At 47.6% G+C, this 26833-nt stretch overlaps 1 protein-coding gene across 11 annotated transcripts in view; it reads left to right on the forward strand.

Annotated features, from left to right (window-relative positions):
• Positions 1-26833, forward strand: part of CDKL5 (cyclin dependent kinase like 5) — a 2489742-nt gene that overhangs the window by 1828013 nt on the left and 634896 nt on the right. For all 11 annotated transcript variants that reach the window (XM_069636841.1, XM_069636839.1, XM_069636845.1 and 8 more), the window contains one exon: positions 21187-21267. In XM_069636841.1, the coding sequence (XP_069492942.1) occupies positions 21187-21267 (81 nt within the window). The remainder of the gene's footprint in view (positions 1-21186; positions 21268-26833) is intronic.

Genomic DNA, 26833 nt, shown 5'->3' on the forward strand with positions numbered 1-26833 from the left:
TACCTCAACAAAAGAGGGGGCGTAGGGTCACTGCCACTGTGCAGAGAGGCAATGCAGCTCTGGTTTTGAGCAGTTCAAGAAGGAATCTTTTGACTGCTTAATCTCTGTTCTCTCCTCCCTTCCCCGGTCCCCTCCCTTTTCCTATCTCCTCCCCTCCTCCCCTTACTTTCTTCTATGCACTTACTCTATCAGAATTGTCCCTGGACCTAGTATGATAGCAACCTCATCTGTCGCTCCCCTATCCCCTTACTGTTGCCCCCCCTCCTTCCAGCACTATCTGAAACGTTGCCAGGCCTAGTACGATAGTCGCTTGTTTTGTTCCTCCCCTCCCTTTCTTCACCCCTCTCCCTCACCTTTTGTTTTCCTCCAGCTCTACCAGAAATGTCGTCAGGCCTAGTACGGTAGTCACCCGTCTGTTTCCATTTCCTTCCCACTCTCCCCCTCCCTTCCTTATCTATGTCTTGGCACTTGCACTATCTGAAATGTCATCAGGCCGAGTACGATAGTTAATTCCACATCCTTACTTTTCATGGCCTGTAAGAATGTTGTTGTATTTTCCCTTGTTCCCTTCCTTGCCTTGAAGCGCTTTGAAACACATTGTGTATAGGCGCTATATAAATAAACTATCATATCAGATATCTATCGTCAGTTCACCTAGCCGGAGAGAAGAACTTGACGGCGGACGCTCTGAGCAGGCAGAACAGTCTCCCACAAGTGGGAACTAGCTCAGGAAGTCCTTCACGAGATCTCCGCCCTTTGGGGAACCCCTCAAGTGGATCTGTGTGCCACCAGTATCAACCAGAAGTGCGATCAGTATTGCTCAAGGGAATTTCCCCCGAGACGAGCCCTAGGGGACGCGTTCGTAGAGGATTGGGAGTTTCCACTACTGTACATGTTTCCTTCAGTCCCCGTCATTCTTCAAATGATCAGGAGGTTGAGAAGATTCCGGAAACCCATGATCTTAATTGCCCCGGATTGGGCCAGGAATATGTGGTACCCGATCTTCTAGACATATCCATTTGTCCTCCGATTAGTCTTCCGCAAAGAGAGGATCTTCTCTCGCAGAAGGGAGGTTGGGTTCTCCATCTGGATATTAGGACCCTCAACCTTCACGCCTGGTTTCTAAAAGGCTGAGATACAAGGATTGGGATCTCCCGGATGACATAATGGAGGTGTTGCTTTCAGCCAGAAGGCCAGCAACAAAATCTTTATACCGCTGCCGTTGGAACAAATTTTGCAGCTGGTGTAGAGAAAAGAATATTGAACCCTTTTCATGTAGTACACCGATGGTGTTATCTTTTTTGCTATATTTAGCAAATTCAGGTCTTCAAGTTGGCACAATCAAAGGCTACCTCGCAACGCTGTCAATCTTCAAGCGCACTCCAAAGGAGACTTCATACTTCAAAATAGTGATTCAATTTCTGAAAGGGTTAACTAATGTTTTTCCCCCAACTCCCTTTCAAGTTCCAATGTGGGACCTAAACCTAATCCTGACATTTCTAATGGGTTCTCCATTCGAACCCCTTCATTCCTGTTTATTAAAGTTTCTCACTCTTAAAACAGTCTTTCTAGTGGCTTTAACTTTGGCCAGAAGAGTGAGCGAATTACAAGCTTTATCTTGCAAACCTCCACATACAATCTTTCAGAAAGATAAGGTTGTGCTCCAAGTGAAGCCGAATTTTCTCCCAAAGGTGGTCTCCGAATTCCACATCACACAAAAGATATCCTTACCCTCGTTTTATCCTCCTCCCCATCCAGGAAAAGAGGAAGAGAGATTGCACAGGCTGGATCCAAGGCGTGCCTTCAGTTTTTACATTAGCAGACTTGCGAGGATTAGGCAAGCTGACCAATTGTTTGTGGGGTATGCAGGGCACAAATTAGGTTTACCCATTATAAAACAAATCATCTCAAGATAGATTATATTAACCATTCTAGAGTGCTATAAATTGGCAGGAAAAGAGCCCCCTCGACATCTCGGGGCTCATTCAACCAGGGGTATCACAGCATCTTCAGCTCTCCAAAGAGGAGTTCAAATTAAGGACATATGTGCGGCTGCTACATGGTCGTCCGCTCACACTTTCACTAAATTCTACAGTCTTGATTTCTCTTCTAGCCAGGAGATGAAATTTGGAAAAAACTGTGTTGCACTCTGTGCATCTTTAAAGGGAAACATTTCACTTTACTCCTGCCTCCTCTATATACTACTGCTATGGGAGTCTATCAAAGATAAGGAATACGTGGGAGGACACAATCCATTCGAAGAACAAGTTACTTACCAACTGTAACGTTCTTTCGACTGGATGTTCCTCCCATGTATTCCTTATCACCCCTCCCATCCTTCCCCGCCATAAAACTTCCCTTGTAGTTGCAGCCTACACTCCTTCAAGGTTATTAACCATTTCATGCAAAGCAAAACAGCACCTCAAAACGGAACTGAGCAACGGACGCTGTGCAAGACTATTTATACCTATGGTGACGTCTGTGCCGATACAGAGGCCTTCGAGGGACACCGACTCGAGGGACGTCGACGCGCAGTGCCCTCTACTGTGAAATATTTTTCCGAGGCCAGCAAGCTGGAAGTGGATCTATCAAAGATGAGGAATATGTGGGAGAAACATCCATTCGAAAGAGCGTTACAGTTGGTAAGTAACTTGTTCATCTGCCCAATGCTCACTATTTTTGTCCAATTTGACGTGCGCTATCATTCATACGCTGATGATACGCAGATCTATGTTTGGTTAGAGCAACCATTGGAGGCAGTGGAATGAGTCCTAAAATGTGCAGAAAAAATTCAATCTTGGATGCTGGAAAACAAGCTCAAATTGGCTCTGTCAAAACCGTAAATCATTGTCTTTGGCCCCAAAAAGAAATGAGCAAATGTATTACCCCTGGTTCAATGTCCAACTTTATTTGGATCTGCTACTACATACGCCCAGACAGTGACAAATCTGGGTTGCATTTGGCAGTGAGTATGAGTTGTAACTTACAGGTGAATCAGATCAAGGCAATCCACTTTCAATTAAAATCTCTTAAGCCTCTACTCTTGCTCATTTCTGGTAAGGATTCGACAATTGGGGTGGGACCTCTTCCAAACACCAAACTAGATTATTGCAATGCTCTTTTAACTGGTATACCTAAATATCAGCTTCAGCAGCTTCAGGTTGCACAGAATTCAGCGGTGCGACCGATTTCTTTTCACTGACGCGGAAAACACCTATTTTGGATTTTCGAAGAGGCCTCCACTGGCTGCCAGTGCATCAGCGGATACAGTTCAAGATTCTATGTCTTATTTTGAAGTGTGTTCATTTCTTCGCACCAACCTACTTATCCTCTAAGATTCTAATTCACTGGCCCAGCTGTACATTGCAATCCATGGGAAAAGTCCTGTTGGGGATCCCCCCTCTAGAACTACTACCTGGGGAGACAGATGCTTTTCTTTTATGGGACCCCGATGCTGTAATGCCCTCCCGCCACAGTTACAGCAAACTAATTCTTTGGCCATCTTCAGAAAGCAATTGAAGACTTACTTGTTCAAATACATTTTTGGGATAATCTGAGGTAACTAACGCTTTCATTTTCTGTTTCATCTGCGCCCAGACGCAGTTTTTCTGCCAGTCTCCTTGTTTTTTGGGGATTTGCACGTTATAAATACAAAAAAGTACAACAAAAAAAATAAAGGTTTCTCTAAAGAGGGAAAACTCGGTCAACTGTCAGGCTGTGAGCGCGAGTGACTGGTTTTAACGTTTGCTGGTGCTCGACATCTGGAACTGATGAACTACTTTCAATGGATTCCCTTTCTCCCGCAGATTTCTCATCATATAGATATCCCTTCCACCGTCAGCTACTCAGAAACCTTTTCGACAGGGGGGCCTAGTGCACCTTGACTCAGCCTTCGATCCCTCTTGAGTCGATGTAGCGGTCATCGACTCCGGATGTGATGATGATTGTCATTTACTTAACACATCACTACTCCTACTTTTTTCAGCACAACACATCACTACTCCTACTTTTTTTCAGCACGCTTCTCATACGGAACAACTCTTTCTCTCAGGGAATATTTATTTTCATTCAATGAATTTCTCGTCTTATTCGACTCAGTTTTGGCACTATGTTAGCTCTCAAGGTGTCAGGCTTTAAGCGGTGCTAAGAGTGCAGTTCCAAGATGTTCATTATGGGCCCATGCTCGGTCTGCGTGTTGTGCCTCTGCATCAGTCACGTCATCTTCGGGCGTAGGATGGGAGGAGATGTACAGTGGGACCACTTATACTTTTTTGTGAATTTGGAATTCACAGGCAGTGTAATACAAGGCCTCTGCCACAAGTTGACAATAGGGTCAGGAGTAGCCATATTGAATGGCATAACTCTTTCCGTATGGGGTCCCTCAAGCAGCCACTGTCAATACTAGACTGTCCACCTTCATTTCCATTCTCCCTGCGGACAGGGAAGGTAAGAAAGTTGGCACCCTGGCAAAGAAAAGATTTTCACATGGTAGCATGGCCTCAAAGGCAGTCAGTGCGTCTTGCGCGTTTGTGAAATACAGCTTTGGGCTGTGGAAAGCGATCAGTAAAGCTTCCCAAAACATTCCAGAAGGAGGAGATGCAGGAAGGCTTTTTTAGGTTGGTGCAAGATGGACAAGAGGTGAACCGGCAGTCTTTAATGATGGGCCTGGACGTCTATGACTGTGTCTGAAGGTCAGTGGGTCAGCTACCTTCTTGAGGAGGCAGGTCTACCATCATACTTCAGGTTTCTTGCCAAACGGCTAGAATAAGTTGCTGGATGTCACCTTTGATGGTGAAAATCTCTGTGTCAAAGGCTGATGATTCCTCAGAAAAGGTTATGGTCTCAAAGCTTGCTGCAAAGTCACTGGGCCTAGCTGTTCAGCAACCGGCAAAACCTACATTCAGATTTGACCATACAGGTAGGGGATACAGGCATTATGTCCCCCTTGGCAGGAAGGCACAGCTCCCGCAGCCCAGGCAAGGGCAGAAGTGTTTCCTGCACTCTGGAACGGGCAGGGGGTCTTCTAGGGGCCAGCAGGTGGCAGCATCATTGGCTGGGTGGGCTCCACCCTCAAAGCTGCTTTGAGGTCTCCCCCATTCTTCACCGGTTGGAGGAGGGATAGCCGAACACTGGCCTCAGTGGCGGGAGATTAACTCTGATGCCTGGGCCCTTCAGCTCGTCCAATGGGGGTACTGACTGCCCTTTCTAAAGAGACCCCCAGACAGAGCACCTCCTACACCTCTTCCTCAACAGCAACCGGAATAGGTGCTCCAGGAAGAAGTGCGTGTCCTGTTTTTGAAGGGTGTGGTGGAAGACGGGCCTCCCGAGCATAGAGGATCGGGCTGGTATTCCCAGTATTTTCAGGTACCCAAGAAATGGGGTGGATTCTCTCCCATCATGGACCTCAGGGCCTTTATCAAGTTCCAGAGAAAGGACAAGTTCAAGATGGTTATGTTAAGAGAAATTATCCACGCTCTCAGGCTTCAGGGCTGGCTGGTGTCAATAGATCTCCAGGACGCATATTTCCGCTTACCAATCCACCAAAAGCACAGGAAATTCCTGAGATTCCACATAGGGGACAATCACTATCAGTTCAAAATGCACCCTTTTGGTTGACCTCCGCCCCAAGGGTTTTCACCAAGCTAATAGCGGTAGTCGCGGCTCACCTCAGGTGATCCGAAGTCTGTGTCTTCCCATACCTGGACGACTGGTTGATCTGTGGGAAATAGAGTAGGTTTTGTCGCATCTCGAGGACAATTGCTCGCTACTCCACAGGCTGGGTTTCTCCCTGAACTTGGAGAAGTCCCACACAACACCAATGCAAAGGCTCTGGTTCATTGGAGTTGTCCTTGACACTCTAGTGGGGAACCCCCTACACCCCCCGGAGGAGAGAGTTGCCGGTGTCAGATAGATGGTTCAGCTGTTCCAGCACCACACCACCTTGCCACCAGTTTCCTTCCTCCGTCTCTTAGGTCTCATGGCCTCCTGCATTTTTCTAGTGCCAGAGGCCATACTGCAAATGTGGTCTCTACAATGGCTCCTGCAGGGACATTGGTCCCAGTACTTCGGCACCCTAAAGGACATGGTAAGGGTGTCCAGGTCGGAGGCCAATGATCTCTCTTGGTGGGCCAGCAGTGAGAACATGATGGTGGGGGAATCTTTCTGGCCTCTGTGGCCCCATGTCAGGGTAGTCATGGATGCATCTCTGGGGCACTCACTGTGAGGATTTGCAGGTGAGCAGCCTTTGGTCCGTGATGGAAGCTGAGTGGAACATCAACAGGCTGGAGCTGAGAGCAATCAGGTTGGCTCTGAAAGCATTTGCGCCCTCTGTCAAGGGGCAGCATGTCCTGATTATGATGACCGTATGGTGGCAGTGCACTACCTGAGCAAGCAGGGAGGCAGTCGTTCCTTTCCCCTATGCAGAGAGGTGATGCCGCTGTGGTTCGGACTTCTGGAGGACCAGATCTCTGTAGTACATCTGGCGGGGACAGAATGGATTGGTGGATGCTCTGAGCAGACAGAGCATGGTCTCACATGAGTGGGCAATGTGCCAGGAAGTCCTAGAGGAGATCTTCACTCAGCGGGGTACCGCAACAGTGGATCTGTTTACCATGGAGTCCAACATGAAGTGCAAATGGTTCTGCTCGGGGAATTCCTGGCGAGAGGCGCACTGAGGGATGCATTCCTGGTGGAGTGGGTCTTCGACCTCCACTATGCCTTCCCTCTGATTCCTCTCATTCCGTGGATCCTAAAGAGGGTTGAGGAGGTTTCGAGCAACCCTGATCTTGATCGCCCTTGATTGGGGCTTTTGGAGAGCGGTTTTGAAGAATTTCCTAGTGTAAGAACTTTCATCCCACCTCCTTGTTACTTACTGCTGGGGGAGTGTGTCTGTTGAGGAATCTGCAGGAGAAAGGCAATCCATTGAAGGAGTAATTACTTAACGGTAATGTTCTTTCTATGGATTCTTCTCCTGCAGATTCCTCATCACCCTCCCATCCAACCCCACTGTGAAAGTGCCTGCAGTTTGATGAATGCACTCTTTACTGTAAAAAGGGCTTATTATAATTCCTTGTGTTTTATGAAATTTCTTATGGTTCCTTTTTTTCACCTAAAAAAAAAAACTCATTGGGCCTCATTACGACCCAGGCGGTAATCTGCCGACATTACCGCCATGGCGTAATGAGCGTTTACGCCGTGGGCTGATGGCGTAAAGAGCGCCACATTACGACCCACCCATCGCGCACCAGCATTACGCCATAGCGGTAATGTAATTAACGCCATGGCGGAAAAGGCCCCTACCGGCATCGTAGGGCGAGCAAGGTGCACTTCCGCCACCGTAATTAGCGGCCACCGTAATTAGCGGCCACCGTAATTAGCGGTGGCCGCAATTAGCGGTCACCGTAAAAAGCAGAACCGGAAATAGCGTCATCGCGGCGGAACGGGAAACAGCATGTCGGCCATCTTTAAAAACACAATCCATTGCCATCCTTCCGAACAACACCAGATCCAACCCTGACACCTGTCCCAACCAATCATCCACCCATCCACCACCCAAAAATGCCTAAAGTTGTTAAGAAGGCATGTGACCGCCAGCGCCAGGAAAGATTTAGCCGGGAGGAACTCTGCATGCTTGCGGAGACCCTGCAAGACAACGCAGCTGTCGTTTTATCGCCGGAAATGACCAGGCCAGCGATAGCAAAAAAGAAGGCCATTTGGGCCCTGGTGGCCGAGCGCGTCAGCGCGGTGGGGACCGTACCCCGCACCCCACAGCAGTGCAGGAAGTGCTGGGATGACCTTCGCATACGGGTCAGAGCCGTCATCTCTGCGAACCGCAACCTTGCCCTGGGTACCGGTGGAGGTTCGGAATCCCCACTAAAACTCCAACCGTGGGAGGAGATTTGTGCAACCACGATTGGCATGGAAGGCATTGAAGGCGTCGGAGGGATGGAAAGGGGAGTTCCGACATCAGGCGATGAAGGTAGGTGCCTCAAACAAGACATGCCATAGTCACTGCAGTCCATTCATGTGTAGCACAAGGTTGCCCTAGAGTGTAAATGCAACACATTAGCTCCACACTGCCCATAGCCACATGCGAGCACCACCCTGTATACACTGCTGGCACCCACATACCTGCATCCACATTCCACACAAAAAGGAGACAACCTGCATGGCTCTGCCTGAAATCTGCATGTCAATCATTGTCATTCCAAAGTCCGCAGACCCATCAATAACGCCCTCCCTCCTTTGCTCCACCACAGGCACAGATTCACACCCCGAGGACCAGGACACCCCTGCGACGAAGAGAGCCAAGAAGGCCAATAATACCATCCCCGCACCCTCAACCTCAGCTGCAGTGAGGCAGACCCCACAACAAGCAGAATCCACTGCAAGCAAACCGGACGGCCCACCGGCAAGCACCCCTGTAGGCAGCAGGCCAGCAGCAGCAGCTCCACCTGTACCAACATTGCCTGCCACAGAAGGCACCGGGTCTGCGGCCAGCAGCAACATGGGTGAAACAGCTGCAATTGCTGCATGTTCAGACTCTGACATTGAGGAGCACGAAGTCAGAAGCCCCACTGACCTTCTACATTCCCCCTGTTTGTCAAACGCCAGCCCCCATGAGGATCACACACAGGGGCACACAGAGGAAGAGGAGTGGCCTTCTACCCCATGCCCAGTCCTCAGTCCACAGGAGGGGAGCAGCCCCTCCATCACACCACCAGCACTGGGCATGGCCCAGCAGGGGCAGCAGTCCCTCGAGGACATCATAGAACGGCAGCAACAACTGTCCACGATGCTGACTGAGCGCACCGCGGAATGTGTAGGGGCTAGGGCAACCATTGAACAGGCCACGGAGACCCTAAGGGCCTAAGTAGCGCAGAGCACTGCCACCCTGAGGGATGCCATGCAGGCCATGTCTAGGGACATTTGTGGTGAACTTGCCGGGTTGCGTCGTGCGCTCACTGAGCTCACCCACACCCTACAGGACGTGCATGCACGGGGGCAGGCAGGGACACCCTCCGCTGCCAGTTCTGCACAGAGCAGCCCCGTCCGACGTTCCGGACATAACCTGCGCTCCACAGCCAGGGGTGCCCCGGGGGCCGGGAGAGGGGGCTTGTAACAGCCTGTGGCCACTGTCACAGGCATCTGTTGACACTTACATGGGGTGTGTTGGGGTGTGCAGGGGGGAGGGGGGAGGGGGTGTGTTGGGGTGTGCAGGGGGGAGGGGGTGTGTTGGGGTGTGCAGGGGGAAGGGGGGCGAGGGGGTGTGTCACGACGTTTTATGATTGAAATACACTTTTTGCTTTTCCGAAATGAAATGTGTAGACATTTTCATTGCATATGTGTGCTTTATTGGTGTACAGTCCACAGTGTGCATGTCCCAGAGACACACAGTGCCCCAAGTGCAGTCTCCATGTGATACACACCAGCCGTGTGTGCTAGAAGCAGTGGTCGATGATAGTTTGGTGCATTGCACGCCCCTCCTGTGCATCGCCTCCTCCATGGGGTGCCGCCCCATCTGCACCCTCCTCATCCTCATCGTCAGGTGGTTGCAGTTCTGCGTCAGAGGGCAGGGGCACATTCCGTCTGACGCACATATTGTGTAGCATGACACATGCCATGACGATCTTTGCCACCTTCTCATGGCGGTACAGGAGTGCCCCACCAGACCTGCTGAGGCATCGGAACCGTGCCTTCAATAGGCCGAATGTCTGCTCTATGACCACACAGGTACGTGTATGTGCACGGTTGAAGTCCTCCTCGTGCTGGTTCTGCGGGTTCCGGACTGGTGTAAGGAGCCACCTCTTCAGGGGATAGCCTGCATCACCTGTATGTAGGCGAGAATGTATGTGTCAGTCATGACGTCTGATCAAGAACATGATGTGCCACCATGGCTTGCATCCAACGGTTACTTTGGCTCACTTCTACATGCACTAATTAATTCACACAATGCAACCAGTACCTGCTCATGGCTCCCATGGCCTGTTTTGCATGCCATCACCCAATGTATGCAGAGGGGTTGAGTGCATTGTGAGTGCCCATCCACTGTGTCCGTTCATGCCGTTTGGTTAGTTGGCCTGACACATATCCTGTGATGGCAATGCGCACATCATTGCAACATTGCTGTGGGCCTCATCATGACCCCAGTGAGCAATGCTGATGTAGACAGGGACATTTTGGGGGCCCTGCTGTCTGTGTAATGGTGTGTTGATGTTTCTGTCCGTCATGTGCCTCCTTCGTGGGCAGTTATGGGGGACAGGCCTATCGGTTGATGGTGTTTGGTGACGTGCATGTAGGTGCTTTTCATTGTTGTCAATGTGGTCTGAGTTGGTAGAATGCACTTGCAGATGGTTGTGTCATGGTTGGGACACAACCTCATTCACATGGTAGGGCTGCATACAATGGGTATTGGCTTTACTGGTGTTGGGTGGAGTATGGGTTGCTTTAGGGTATCCTCTGTCTCCGTTCTCTCTGCTACTCACAGCCAGGTGGAGTATGCATCATTCCCCCCCCCCTTTCAGCCAGGTGGAGTATGCATCATCCCCCCCCTTTCAGCCAGGTGGAGTATGCATCATTCCCCCCCCCTTTCAGACAGGTGGAGTATGCATCATTCCCCCCCCCCTTTCAGCCAGGTGGAGTATGCATCACCCCCCCCTTTCAGCCAGGTGGAGTATGCATCACCCCCCCCCCCCTTTCAGCCAGGTGGAGTATGCATCATTCCCCCCTCCCCTTTCAGCCAGGTGGAGTATGCATCATTCCCCCCCCCTTTCAGCCAGGTGGAGTATGCATTGGTACGTCATTCACCTACCCACTTCACATTTCCATGGTCATGACATTGGACTCACCGAGTAGCCAGGATCTTGGGCCTGCATGTCGCTCCATGCGTGGTATTGTGGAGTTCCTCAGGACCATAGAATCATGGGTTGATCTGGGGAATCGGGCGCAACAATGTGTGATGATCACAGACCATTTGCACGTTGATTGAGTGGAACTGTTTCCGGTTGCGGTACAGTACCTCCATGGCACGTGGAACCACCAATTCCACATGGGTGCAGTCGATGGCACCAATGCAACCAGGTATGCCGGCTAGTGCATGGAAACCCACTTTAGTGTTTGCAATCTCCTGGGCAGTCCGTGGTAATGAGATGTGGTCGTCTGTGTGCTTGAGGAGGGCATCGAGCACTTGGATGAGTGTTTGTGAGAATAATGGTTGTGAAATGCCATGCGAGTGCCCCACTGTGTGCTGGTAGGTGCCTGTGGCCAGGAAGTGGAGTACAGACACTACCTTCAGTCGGGGTGGGATGGCGGTTGGAGTTCCTATCATGCTGACGATGTTGGTGTGTGTCATGTCTACGATGGCGGTGATGGTGTCCCGGTCCAAACGGTACAGGGTGTGGATCTGCTCAGCAGTGAGGTTGAATGGATTGGCTCTGATGCGTGGGATTGGGGGCTGTCTGCGTGGTGGCACTGGCTGTGCTGGTGGGGCTTGCTGGGCCTGCCTTGCCCTCCTTCTCCTCCTGCGTCTCCTCTGTGCTGCATGTTGTTGTTGTTGCCGTTGTAGCACTTGCATTGCTATCAGGTCCTCCAGCCCCAACATTGCTAGTCGTATTGGTATCATTGTGGAGTGTGACTGGGTGTGGGAAGGGGTGGGGTGTGCTCTTTTTGTACTTCCTGAGCCTGTATTGCCTTCACCTGTGCTGTTTCTGTGCACCTGTGGCAGCTGCATTCACTTTACATGGCCCTTTACGGTTGGTTCGCGATGGCGTAATTAGCACCATGGCGGTAAGGTATTTAACGGGCTGGGTGATGGCGTTAGGTGCATGTCCGCTTGGGTCGGCATTCGCGTACCTTTCCGCCATGGCGCTAAGTACGGTGTGGGAGGTCGCGTGCGCGCACCCATGGCGCAGTTAGCGGCATGTTAACTACGATGCCGCTAATGGCATCGTAGTTAACGGTCACGGGTCATGATCGGACCTGGCCTAAAACGATGGCGGTAACCATTCACCGCCATCATTTTTCACTTAGCACCAGGGTCATAATGAGGCCCATTGGGTTTATCTGTTTTGAGTTCTGGCGGTTTTCAGCCAAATCATTAGATTCCTCCTCCGTAGCAGCTGGGCTCGGGGGTGGGGGAGGGGAAAGGTGAGGAACTGAGGTACGGGGCGTAGTTATGTGGTATGGGAGTCGACGACCCCCACATAGTCGAGCGGGATCGACAAGCGAGTCAAGGTGTACTACGCCGCCTGTCAAAGTTTCCGAGCAGCTGACGCTGGTAAAGGATATCTATCTGATGAGGAATCTTCAGGAAAAGAATCCATTTAAGGAACATTACCAGTAAGTGATTTCTCCTTCCAGACGAAGAAATGTCTACTAACCTATCTGTGCACACTAGCATCTCTGCAGCAACCCATGTTTTCAGTTTGTGCCTCGAGAACCACCTTCCGACTTCTGTGTTTCTGACTTTTGACTGTGGTGCAAGAGTGAATGGTCCCACGCAGATGCTGCCTGCCAGCTGCTCGTTCAACTATTTTATCATCCTGCTACACAGCTCGTGGTCCTGACTTGCAGACCGCATGGTGGGCATTGGAGTATGCAATGCACCTTCTGATAGTGTTGAGGACTTGAGCTCTGGGGATATTAGCATTCCGTGGGAGAGGCTTTAAGGAATCCCTCATTTGATACCACTACGGGTGACATCACTTTGAGGGCTTCTTCTGCTGCCCCGTGTCTCTCTGAATGATCCACCCCTTGGTCTACACAATAGAACTTTGTCACACTTGATAGACATTTAATTTTCAGTTAGATTACTTTCAGACACAATGTAGCATCAACAGAACAATGTAAGTTTTCCAGTAATCAATCTGTTCTTGTTACTTTGAGCACGGTGGCAAAGATTCATTCTAAAATGGCTGCCTTCTGGAGACTATTTAAGTACTGTTTTCCATGCTGAGTTACATCTTGACATAAAAGACCTCTCTGTTAGTTTGGTGGTGGCTGTAAAAATGCATCTTTCTGAATGTTTTACCACTCTGTCAATTACGAGTAAATGAAACGCTCATAAATGATCTGCTTTTTTGTAGAGGATTATTCTCTAACACTGAAGTGTGTTCAATGGATTGCTTTTCTCCTGCAGATTCCTCATCTTGATAGATATCCTCAGTCAGCTCTGTTACTCAGAAAATTCTTCACACAGGGCGCAGTGGACCTCGACTCGTCAGTCGATCATCGATCCCTCTTGCAAGGTGGTCAATCGTTGGATCCCAAAGTGACGTCAGGCGCCATACATACACCACATCACTACGCCCCATGCACCGCGAACCTACTTGAGTTTCACTCTGTTTTTTCAATAACTTAGGCCGATACCTAATCCTTAGGCCGATATTTAATCCTTAGGCCTCTAAGGCTCTGCTGTAAGAAAAGCCCTCGGCCTCGGCATCCCAACCTACAGATCGGAAGGATAAGCCCTCGATCAGCGATGTCAGCGCTTTTCAGCCACTGCTGTGGGCAGGCTTATTCGACTCCATGAGGCAGTTTTTCAGCGCTGATGAAGCCTAGGCGGTTGACCCTACTTTGTGGGTTCCGGCGGAGACGACTATTTCGAGGATTGAGTCAACTTGATGGCACTTAATCAGGGACTTCAAGATGCTAGTGGGTTGGACACATCTCCAGACCTTGAGATGCAACATAAACAACCCTACACCCACTCTCATGTCAAATTTTGGACATTAGTAGAGAAGGTGGTTGACACACTCGGCCTCAAGTAGTCTGCCATTCCCCATCAAGGGTATGACCTCACGGACATCCTAGATGAGGGCCCGGCTGTTGAACACAACATGTCCCTCTATCAGGCCATAGCTGACCCTTTCGCTTCCATCTGGCGGAACCCATGCACTTTGCCCCCTGCGAATACCAATGTCACAGGGAAGTACAGGCTGGCAAGAGGGGACCCTTGCTGCCTCTCAACACACGCTTCCCCAGAAGGGCTGGCAGTTCAGGCTGCCACTATATCCTCCAGGCCCTCGGAATCCACCTCTAATCTCCCTACAGACAGTGAAGGGAAAAGGATGGACGCTTTGCCAAAGAAGTTTTTTGCCTACGGCAACATAGCTCTTAAGGCCACAAGCATAGCTTGTGGTTTCGCTAGGATTTCCTACGGTTTGGGAAAGGCTGTAGAGCATGCGTCAGAATACGTCCCGGAAGACCATTTGTGGGGTGGATTTATACAACTGGTGGAGGATGGGATGGAAACTGCCAAGCAGTCCTTGCAAACAGGCCTGGACATTGCTGACTGTGTTGGCTGCTCCATTGGGTCGGCAATGGTTATGAGAAAGCAGGCTCATTTGAAAACTTCAGGCTTCTCCCCCAATGTACAGAACCTCCTCCTAGACATGCCTTTTGAAGGGAAGATGCTTTTCGGACAGAAGGCGGATGACTCTTAGAGAAATTTAAGGAGTCTAAAAAATTGCTGCTAAGTCGCTGGGTCTGGCTGTGCAGCCGGCTAAGCCTGCTTTCAGCTTTGTCTCTGCTAGAGGCAGAGGCTATATGCGCTATGTGCCTTAGGGCAGGAAAGCGCAGCCCTCACAAGCCAGGCAGGGGCAGAGGCGTTTCTCACCTCGTGGAAGGGGCAGAGGTGCTTCTAAGGGCCAGCACGCTGCTGCTACGGTGACGGTGCCTTTGAAGCCGCTTTGATTTTCCCGTCCCAGGACATACCGGTTGGTGGACGTTTGGCAGGGCATTGGTCCCAATGGCTGGAGATAACCACAGATGCCTGGACCCTGCAGTTGATTTGGTGGGGTTATTGTCTCCCTTTTTTGAGAGAGCATCCAGACAGACCCCCGTCTTCACCGATCCAACCAGCACAGGAGCTCCAGGAAGAACTGAGAGCCCTGTTGTCAAAGGCTGTCGTGGACGAGGTAGCTCCCGATCAGAGAGGGTCTGGCTGGTATTGCCTGTTTTTCCTGGTACCCAACAAAGGAGGAGGTCTCCGTCCCATTCTGGACCTCAGGGCTCTGAATAAGTTCCTGAAAAAAGTTCAGGATGGTGACGTTAAGAGAAATTCTCTGCACTCTCGAGCTTCAGGGCTGGCTGGTGTCCATAGACCTGCAGGATGCCTACTTCCATGTGCCCATACATTAGAAGCACAGGAAGTTCCTGCAGTTCCACATTCGGGACAAGCATTATCCGTTCAAAGTGCTGCCCTTTAGGTTGACCTCTGCTTCAAGAGTCTTCACCAAGCTCATGGCGGTAGTCGCGGCTCACCTTAGGAGATCCAGAGTCCACGTATTCCTGTACCTGGACGTCTGACTGATCCGGGAAAGTCAGCGGAGCAGGTTTTGACTCATCTAGACGACACCTGCCTGCTACTGCGCAGGCTGGGCTTCTCCTTGAACTTAGAAGTCCCACATGACACCGGTCCAAAGGCTCCAATTCATCGGGGCAGTCCTAGACACTCGGTCAGGGAAGGCGGTCCCTCCCGAGGAGAGAGCCGACAACATAAAACAGTTGGTCCAGTTCCATGCCACCTTACCAGAGGTTTCCTTTCTCTGCCTTTTGGGCCTCATGACCACCTGCATTTTCCTCGTGCCAGAGGCCAGGCTGCGTATGAGATCCCTTCAGTGGCTCCTATGAGACCAGTCGCCTAAGTATCTGGGAGCTCGCTCGGATCCTCTAAGGGTGTCCAGCCAGGTAGTTTGCAGACTCGGCTGGTGGGACACGTGCAAGAATCTTATGGCGGGGGAAACCTTCTGGCCTCTTTGGCCTCAGACCCAAGTGGTCACGGATGCATCCCTGAAGGGTTGGGGCACTCACTGCGGGGACTTGCAAGTGAGCGGCCTCCGGACTGCGTCGGAGGCCAGGTGGCATATCAACAGGTTGCGAGCCATCAGGTTAGCCCTGAAGGCGTTCACCCCATTGCACAAGGGGAAGCATGTAATCATTCTGACAGACAACACAGTGGCCATGCGCTACTTGAACAAGCAAGGTGGTGTGCATTCCCGTCCCCTCTGCACAGAATCGATGCAACTGTGGTTCTGGTTACTAGAGAATCAGATCTTGGTCTCTGCAGTTCATCTGGCAGGACAGAGAACAGTTTTTGCGGATGCTCTGAGCAGGCAGAGCACGGTCTCACACCAGTGGGCAGTGTAACAGGAAATCCTGGAAGAGGTCTTCGCTCTCTGGGGTACCCCAGCAGTGGATCTGTTTGCCACGGAAGCCAACAGGCAGTGCTAACAGTTTTGCTCAAGGGAATTCCCAGCGAACAGTGCACTGGAGGGCGCGTTGGTGGATTGGAGTTTCCCTCTCCAATACGCGTTTCCTCCAATCCCGTGGATTCTCAGGAGGTTGATGAGGTTTAGAGCGACCATGATCTTGATCACCCTGGATTGGCCGAGGAGGACGTGGTACTCCGCCTCTTGGATCTGTCCATCTGACTGGTTGCCTCAGCGGCCCGATCTCCTCACCCAGTCGGAGGGTTGGATACTAAATCTGACCCCGGATTCCCTCAACCTACATGCGTGGCTCTTGAGCGGATGAGGTATGATGACTGGGACCTCTCAGAGGAAGTTCTTGAGGTGTTGCCAGCTGCACGCAGACCGTCTACAAGAGCTCTGTATGTGTGCAGGTGGAGAAGATTTGAGGCGTGGTGCAGGGAGTGCAAGGTTGACCCCATCTCTTTCCCTACCAAAACGGTGATGGAGTTCCTTCTGTCACTAGCCTGTTCAGGCCTTCAGGTTGCAACAGTCAATGGGGTATTTGGCGGCCCTTTCTGTGTTTAAAAGGTCCCCAGATCAAGGTCCTTTTTTACCATACTGGTCATGGCCCAATTCCTGCCAACTTCCTTTGTTGTTCCGGATTGAGACTTTAACCTGGTTCTCACTTTTCTTATGGCGGCTCAGTTTTAGCCTCTGTATTCTTGGTCGCTTAGGTTGTTGTCCCTTAAGACTGCCTTTCTGACTTCCATCACATCGGCCAGGATGGTTAGCGAACTGCAGGTCTTATGCTGCAAGCCACCCTTTTTGCGTTTCTTCAAGGACAAGGTATCTCTTAAGGTCAGACCAGCGTTCGTTCCGAAGGTTGTCTCCGAATTTCATCTTTCACTGTCTATTGACTTGCTGGTGTTCTACCCCCCTCAGCACCCTTCTAAGGAGGAAGAGCGCTTTCACCGTATCAATCCCAAAAGGTCTTGCGATTACTAAACAGACCATCTTGCGCTAGATCATTTTGTTCATCTCTGATTGATATTAGTCGCTGGCAAAAGAAGCCCCACTGGGTATCAGGGCCCATTCCACCACGGGAGTCTGTTTCCACAGCCCTTCAGAGGAGGGTGCTGTTAGGGACATTTGCTGTGCTGCCACGTGGTCCTCTTTACATACTTTCACAAATCATTATGCGTTGGACATTGTACGTGGGGCTGATGCACGTTTTGGCATAGCAGTTCTGCAGAACCTGCTTGTGTAATCCTTTCTGCCCTCCTCCTTTGCCTTACTGCCTGGGGAGTCTATCAAGATGAGGAATCTGCAGGAGAAAAGCAATCCATTGAAGGAGAAATTACCTTACTGTAATGTTCTTTCTATGAATTCTTCTCCCGCAGATTCCTCATCACCACTCCCAGCCATGCCCCCTCAGAAAGTGTTGTGGCTTTTTGCATCTGATTCCATGAATTACTTTTCGCGATGGCTTTGGGGTGCTCATCTCAGTTAATTAAATCAAAAAGAGAAAAAAAGAGATGTTTTTTCTAATTAAAATGTTTTTAACCTGTTGGTTTCTATTGCATAGTTGCTCAAACTAAGGCTGCTTAGCCTCCTTCCGTTTTCCTATGCAGCGTTTGAGCTCGGGAAATGTTGGGAGGAACTGAGACATGGGGCGTAGTGACGTGGTATATGTATGACGCCTGCAATCACATCCGGAGCCGACGATCCACCGCTGCGCAAGACCGATCTACAACTGAGTCGAGGTCCACCCTGTGAAGGATTTTCTGAGCAGCATAGCTGACTGAGGATATCTATCAAGATGAGGAATCTGTGGGAGAAGAGTGCAAAGAAAGAACATTACGGTAAGGTAATTTCTCCTTTGCTTGTGGTAATCTGGGACTCCAATATGTGGACATAATGAACCATGCAGATCATTCCCTTTTACTGCATGTAGTAAATGAGTTTGCTGGTATTTGTGAAAGGAATACTGCCAATCTCGTAATGAAGCCAATTTTCTTTTGCCATTCACCACGCTGCCACTGATGATTGCTTCCATGTTTAAAAAGAGACACTAATGATTTCACCACATTTGTAATCTGCAGGACAGCTTGCTGTAAGAAAAGAGAATAAGCACAAGTGCCTTACCTTAAAACACTGATGATTTCAATCACATTGTTCATTTACCTGCTTCCATATTAACCTTCTTTGTATTTGTCTTATAACTGGCCTGATCTGGAAACTAGATGGTGGACTCATGCACAGCTTACATACAAGCCATTGCTTCCTACATGGATGTTAGGAGGAACTGATTTCCTTTGCAGAATGCTCCTGTTGAGCATCATTTGAAAGGCTGGAACATTGTAGTCCTTCTTAGGAAGCCACCCCCCCAATTTAAAGTGTTAATGTGTTTTTGTTTTGGCACATAAACTCTTTGAGCTTAAATAAGCTTCCCAGATGCTATGTTTGTATCCTCCTGCCACTTCAGTTTGGAGAATCTGCAAATATATTCCTATACTGAAATGTTTGTCCTTTGGATGATCTTTTTTCGGTGCCTAAGAAGATCAGGTTTACACTTTAATAGGGACCTTTTCTTGTCATCTTTCTTTCCAAATCATTCTTCAAAGGCAGTAGAGAGTCCATGCCTAATTTGATCAGTTGTATGAATCTGAAGATTTACCAATACTGCATAATAGACATAAGGTCGAACTTGTGACATATAATGGTCATTAGTCTGGCAAGCAGGCTTCTCATGATTCCATGGCTCTTTATGGTTGTATTTTGCATCCTAGAATGCTGTGATAAGGTGAGGAGCACTCGCTTTGTAGTGTCCCACGCTCATGGTTTGAGGTCCAATTCTGCGCCTCTAACTTTACAGCCCCCTGTCCTTCTTGATATTATCTGAAGGGCTGCTATGGTGGGATGCTACTTATGTGTTTTGAAAACACTGCTCCATGGATGCACATTTGATATTAGACAATGTTTGATCAGGCCCTTTCTTACTTAACATTAGCATATACACAGACTGCCTTCCCTCCTGTTGGGATACTATGTTTTTAAACCTTCCGGTGAATTGGAAGCAAAGGATAATGGACATTCTAGTAAGTACAATCTCCAGTCCTCCTGACGAGCCTGCCCTCTCTGCCTACTTCCTGCACAAGCCTGCTTTGAAATTCTACCTTGTTTGATGAAAAATAATTTTGTAAGCTGTGATGTAGCCAGGGCATCCCATGAGACTGGAGGAACAGGGATTAAGGGCTACCGGTAAAAAAACTATTATGGTAAGTTGCTTTTTTGGATCTTAACCTGGCGTCATTATCCAGCTGATATGTAGCAGCCAAAAAAAGAGAGAATTCTGGGGCCTCTTCAATCCTTAAAATTTAGGATTGCTGTTGGTTTTGCACAGCACCAACGCAAATACTTTGTTACCACAGGAATTCAAATTAGCCTACTTTTTAAAATCCGTTTATCAAACAGTCGATGAAAACAGGTGGGCACCATGCATAGACTATGTAGTGATTGGCAAAAAGTGAAGTACGGTTGGTGTTAACCCTGAAAGCTGAAGCCATCCCGAAAATGTTGTTTACTTATTATTATCATCATCATCATCATCATTTGTTTAATTTAATGTTTAGGTCTGATTTGATTACGGGTGTTTAATTACTATCCAGACTTGGCAGCAATATATTTTATTCAAGGCCAGTCCTGGTGTATCAGGTTATTTGCTTGGCATATCCAAAATAATGACCCTCAATCAAGACTTGACAGCTTTACTTGGGCTACACCAAACACCCTAGCAGCATAAGTAATCTGCTTATTTAATCTGCTGTTTTAGGACTAGTGTGCTGTCACTTGCTAAATGAGGGTATTGGTTGTGATTTAAGGGGTTGGGTCTTGTTTGAGACATAAGAGGCATTCCTGGTTTTCTTGGCTGTTTGATCCTAATGCACCAGAATTTGTTACTAAACACCAATTCCCATTCATTACCTTTAAAGTCTTGACTGACGCCATGGTGCGTATGAGAAAGGTGTGGATGGGCTTTCTTGTATTGTAAAAGATTTAATTTTGCTAAAGTGAAATCGTGCAATTTATATGTAATTGGGCCAACAACCAAAATCTATCAAAAGCCATTTTACAGTCATTTGCATTTCAACCTGAAAAGAAATCCCATGGCTTTTGTCTTTATTTTCATATTTTATAGTGCAGTCTTCCTTTCATTGAAATATTAGCCTGTTGACTTCAAATACAGGTGCCACAAAACCTCCCTCCTTCAGTAGTCTGCAATCTGCATGTCTGTCTTTCCATGTGTTGTTTCTCTGGCAAAGAGTAAACTTTGTACAACCATATAGCATTCCACACTCTTGCGCATGCGCTGCTTCTTCCATCAATCTTCCAGACATCAGTGTCAGGGCTGGCCCCTAACCTGCTACAGTACTAAGTTTGGAGAGGTGATATCAGCTGTTTAAATTCAGAGCCATACAAAGTTCCGTCAGAGGAAAACATGCGCAGAGGGAGTTTGTATTTGTGGTGTGATTACTTGATTGAAGGTTATATAGGTTAACTCAAATAGCTTTAGTGCAAAATACATTAGGCACTAAATCTCTTTCATAAGCTTGCATGCTTTCAAAAGCAAGACCAACATTGGAATATCTTCCAATTTAGAGATTGGGGAAGCTGATTTACCAGCAGTCTTTGTACTAACACATTTCATATTCAAAATGATATATTGTTGGGCTTATTTGGCTTAAATGTTTTTGGCCCAGTAAAAGCTTCCTTCTATAGATATGTGTCAGTCTCTGTTTGCTGCCTGACCACCTGATACAGTACTTCCTAATAACCTCAATTATTTGCTGACACTACTATTGTTTTAGCCGAAATGCTGTTTAGGATTTTAATTTGTATAGACAATTTAGGTAGAGATGTTTAACTTTGTTATACCTTTATTTTCAAACAGTGCAGTAACTTTTTATGTAATACATTTAACATACTATGTTTACAGTTCCCGGCTGCTAATCATCCCCAATCATTGGAAAGAAGATATTTAGGAGTTATAAGTGGTGTTTTGCTTGACCTTATGAAGGTAAGATGCTTTATTTTCACTTTGGTCTTGTACTGGGTACTAACAGAATTTGGATTATGCATGTTTTATTATCTTGTCTTGTGTAAATATCACTTTAGTTATCTCTTTTCGAAATGCAAATTGTTAGCATATTCATATTTGTATCTGTTTTGTGACAGTCCTACATTGTGGTTTGACTGATGGAACTTGGATAGCCTTGGGGGCTGGGTGCCAGCATCCACTCTGCGGTTCATGCCACAGAGGAAGTATATGAAAAGGTCTCCCAAAACACACCAGTCTATCACCAACCTCAAAACTGTAGCCCCCTCTAAGAAACTTGCAACCCTTGGCTGTTGAAGTCTGGTTGACCTGAGAAGTAGATGAAGTAGAAGTGACCCCCAATTATTAAAGTACCTAAAGATCACAAGACATCCTCTAAATCAGCTCAGCTACAAAGAGGGGAGCAAGTCACAAGCTCACATTGACAGGTAGCAGAGCCTATCTTGACCCTATCAGTATCCCAGAAACAGTGAATGTAGGCTATAGGTTGCCATCCAACAGGGCGACACTCTGGCTCAAGTGATCCCCAAGCAGCCCGGGAAGCCCTTGCCCACTATTATGGAGAATCACTATATATATATATATCAGGGTTGGGAGTGGGAAGGGGGGCTTGTTAAGGTCTCCCTTAGTCCAGAAGAATCTGTTCATGGAGATCTTGCTAGGCGAAATGCTGGTGTTTAAGTACAGAAGGGATTTCCTGTTAACACTGTAGGAGACCATGGTGTTAAAGTCAGAATTTGGAGTTTGACCCCCGTGTGCTGCAGATCCTCACCTGTAGGTGGGTGCGGGGCTCAGAACACTTTAATGGAGCACTGAATTCAGATGAAGCATTCTGTCACACACTGAATTTTTTTATGGCACTGCAATCTCGGGCTGACCAGGCACTCGTGATGCTCCATGTGAGGCAGGAAAACCTTAGCGTATACAAGTCATAGAGGAATTTCTGTACCTGCATTCCATCCGCAATGCAAAAGAAGGCTTATCCAAGATGTCAGCCCACATAAAATGATGTGCTGCCTAGGACGCAGAAGCCGTCCGGGAAGCTGTAGCTTTTTGGTGATTGGGCCAATTGTAAGGCCCCCTCAAAGGAAATGGATAGGTGAAATTATTCAAGCAGTTATAAAACCTGCAAAAAATGTGCTAGTGTATAAAAAGGAGATTGAAGTAGCAGACCGTCTGTCTGTCAGTCAGGAGTTGGGAGCGTGTGATGGAGGACAGAGCGTTAAAGAGTGGTGATGAAGTCAAGGAGGTGAGAACATTGGAGACGGAGAGAGAACAAAGGTCTGGGAGTCTGAAAACCAGTAAGGACTAGGAAGGGAGAACAGAAAGTGAAACAAATGGAAGGGAAGAAGAGGAACATGATCAGAAAGGAGTTGGAGAAGAGAACACCAGACTGAAAGATTCAGGCAAGAGGGAGGGTGTAGAGGTGAAATGACTATCTAAAAAGGAGACCAGGAGTACAAGAAAGAAAGGTTCAGAAAGCAAACAAGTGGAAGAGAGTAACATGGAGACGGCAGAGAGAAGCCAAAGAATAAAGTGGAGGTACAGCAAACAGCAGAGACAGGAATAACAGTGGAACACCAAGAAGAAGAAGAAGGAGATGGCGGTGAAGGCGGAGAAGGAGACTTGAGGAGGGAAGAGAAGTGTGGAGGAGCAGAATAGTATGATGGAACATCTCAGTGGAGAGGGAAGCAGGAGGAGAGAAAGGAAGTGAAGGCCAGAGGGTGGGGAATGAGAAGTGATGGGAAGGAGGCGGTTGAAGATGGAGAGAACAAGAGAAATGATTGGTCTAGGACCAAAGCTCCTGGAAAGAGTAGCACCTTGGTGGAGTGAGAGCACAATATGATCTCAGGCTTCCTACCAATGAGCGAAGCCCAACAACCAGAGGGTCCAGTACAGTCTTTCAAAATAACTCCAAGTGTCTGATACCAGGCAGTCGTTTGGATGACCCAAGATACTAGGCGGGATTATATGATATGATATTTTATTTATAGCGCGCCTATACACAAGTTTTGTTTTTCAAGGCGGGACGAGGCAAGGTAGGGGAACAAGGGAGGACAAGACAACGATCTTACTAGGCCAAGTGACATTGAGATCGCGCAAGTGCACGGGAGAGGGAAGGGGAAAAGTGCCAGGGGAAGGGGATGAGGAGAAGTGCGAGACATAGGATCAAGGCATGGAAAAAAGTGCGGCCAGCAGATGGCAGTGCAAGGGTTAAGTGCGGAAAACGTGTTGGATAAGCGTAAGTAGGGGGACTGTAGGGTTGCAGATACAGCCCCAAGTGCAGGGTTGCCAGGAGGCAGTGCTGGTGCGCAACTGGAAGGGCAGGGTCCTGGGTCTGTGGTTCATAGGGTAGCCAGGTAACCAGTGCGGTATTGTGGTGTTGGTTTTTCCTGACAAGGTATTTGACATCGCACACAGCTAAGAAAGTCAAGAAAGCCTTTTACAGCCACAAAAAAAGTGCACAGCGCTTACCTCCTCTGTAGACTGTGAGTGGCTTTTTGTGTTTCCTGGCAGAGGAGTGGAGCCGAACTAACAGATGAAAGGCCTGAGGCCATGTTCCTGTAGAGAAGCTTGATTTATTTATGTTCTCTTGATTTCCCACAAAGTGATCTCAGTCAAACCTAATCCCTTAATTTTCTGTTTGATATCGGTTGATCTTGAGCCTGCACCAGTAGTAAAATCGGACTGCTTTTAATTTGGGACATGAATTCAAAAATGTTCATTAAATGTGTTAGCTAAATTATTGCATGTACCAAATATGTACTGTGAAGAGAGAGTTAATCAACTGCCTGAAACAAATACTTAAGTTTCCATTACCTTTCTACACACTTAACTTTCAGCCCAAATAACAGTTCCCTATTATGAACTTCCCTGAAGTAGCATAATTAAACTCTAGTCCTTTAATTACATTGTTACAACACGAGCACGAAAGACTTGGATACGTTCCCTTCTTCTGACTTTGTAAAACAGTTTGAGTTTCTAATCTTTTGAATAGGTCTGGCCCTTTTAATTTATCTAACAAGTTTTGCATCCGTTTGAACTCAAATCTCGTGCATTTGGAGGCTTTTCCAGTCTCTCTGGCACTTTGTACAAAAGTCTTTTCAATAATAGACTCCATTAAAAGCAGACATTAACAATCATGTTTTACCTAGTAGTATTAACACCTTTTTTTATGGGTGTAGCATCACAGATTTAACACATAAATTCTTCTCCTGCATCTCTTTCTATGCTCACAAAATTTGAGGCAGATGTCAATTTTCAGTAGTATTTGGTCAGTGCTCAATCTACTACATGGCCTCTTGAAAATGATGACGGTCCGGTATGAGCAACAAAGATGTGACTGTAAAGTTTGCCACTGTGTGCTCTTTTGAGTGTAAATTGGCCTCATGACGTGTTTCCTTCATTGGTTGGTCCGTGCAACCTTTCCCCATTAACCAACATCTAGACTTTATTTCCATATATCACTTGCTTGTGAAGATTAGTCTGCATATGTGTTATGGTTTTTTATTTTAATTTCCTGTAACTCTTGTGTTTAGCTATTCTCTCTGGTTGTCAACTCATACGAGAAAAGTAATATAGTATTTTAACCTTAAAAGGGGGTCTTTAGAGGAGGATTTTTTCTGTTTTTTTTTTAAATATGCAATGCCAACCCTGATTTTTGGTAATTATCTGCATCTCATCTTTGCACCATCACCTTCGATGAACCCCCAATATTTGCATTTGAGCTTATTGTTTTTTCCTGACTGTTGAGAATAAAAACTGCTTGGGAGTCACAGATCTTTATTTATTGGCCTCAAGGCCAGCATCTTTGTTTTTTTGTTTAAACTCTTCTTTATATGTCTAAACAGTAAGACTATCTCTAAACTTCAAAGCACTTAAGCTATAAACCACAGAGAGTGTAGGCCAAAAATGTGCATGCTTAAATTTAGTTCACACCAAAATGGCGATACTGCCTTACAGTTTTACCTCCATTTGGAAGAACAAACCATGAAAAGTGGTAGAGATGGGGCAGAGCGATAGCATGCCAAAACTCTGTGACCCTCAGACAACATTCCTCCCTTACGGTCTTTAAGAAAGCTCTTAAGATGTGTCTTTTCTATTGACAGCTGGGCTGACATTAACTAAAGGCTCACCTAACCCGCTGTGATGCTGTCCTTATTTGTTTCCTGTACTGTCTGTCCTGTCTGCGCCATCACGCCCTAGGGTCCATGCCTCCGCGATACAAATGAATTAAAGTAAAGTTCTCCCAGCCAAAACGGAAAAGACCTAGTATATAAAAAAAGATCAATCATGCACTGTTCCAGCCCATTTTATCCCAACCCACCACACCACACCTTTACTGCTGCCCTGGCGATCATCACTTAGTGGAGCCACAGAGGGAAGGGATAGAGTGAATATAGGAAAGGATATACCAACATGATAGCACATTTTTAGTCGAGATCGATCCCGTCACATTTTGTCCAGCATACTATTTGTCCACATCCAGGAACATGAAACCAGCACACAAATGAAGAACTATCCACTTTTCCAGAAACCTGACTGATGTATCAGTTCCCAAATAGATCCATGCACTTCAAATGACCAACATCATCTTCCTCTTAATGTTCATTTTAGGTCTGCTTCCAGATTTAATAGACTACTGCCTTCCATAGACAACTTTCCTTTCCCAAGATTCCTTAAGAAACGCACCTATCTCCTCTGCATCCTTAAGCCTTAATATTGCCATGTCCTAGCTAGGTAATTGTGAGGCCCTCTTTCTTTAGTCAACAGTCCATACACCATCTGTATGAGACCTCTACCTTAGTTCTCCTGCACCATCACCTAGGAGTCTAAAACAGACTGTAAGGGGACTATAGTGTCCTGCTCTTCACTGAGGATGATACCCCAGTCACCCTGATATTAACCATGGTCCTGTTTTCAGGCTATTTGAGCTTGCGGTGGTGGAGCTCTATTATCGTTTTCCCCCATTGTTACCACAAAAGTCCATTAATCTTTCGATGGCATGCCCATTATAGGGCGTATCTGTTTACAGGACTGTCGCTTCTTGAACTTCCACTTTCAGAAGACTTGTTTTGGATATCCACTGAATCCAGTCTGGCTACTGTTGTGAAATCAGTTTTTCCACTTTAACTTTTTATGCTACCATCCATGGACGCCATCCAGTCCCTCAGAACCCTGGCAACCACTGAATTCTCTGTGGTGATGCATGGGTCCCTTTCACATCCCCTTTGAGCTCTGGTGTGGTATTTAAAAACTCAGTTTGATCTCTTAGGCATTTCCCCACCATCCAGAGGGATGCAGTCACTACAGTTTTACATCTAAAGCAGCCTCCTGGCGATGTTAGCTATGGAGTATTCCAGTGATTCCCCAGCAAGATCAACACAGGCCACCTTTTCCTCTCTGCCAGGTACTGCTATGGGGTTGGTGGTCCCCGTTATACACTCACTCACCTCTGACTCTTCTGGACATCCTGCGCCGGACCTCTGAGCTCTACTGTCTTGCCACTACATGTGCATTTCAATCA

This window comes from Ambystoma mexicanum, chromosome 7p (genome assembly GCF_040938575.1).
Source record: "Ambystoma mexicanum isolate Mex_15411 chromosome 7p, UKY_AmexF1_1, whole genome shotgun sequence".
NCBI classification, from domain to species: Eukaryota; Metazoa; Chordata; class Amphibia; order Caudata; family Ambystomatidae; genus Ambystoma; species Ambystoma mexicanum.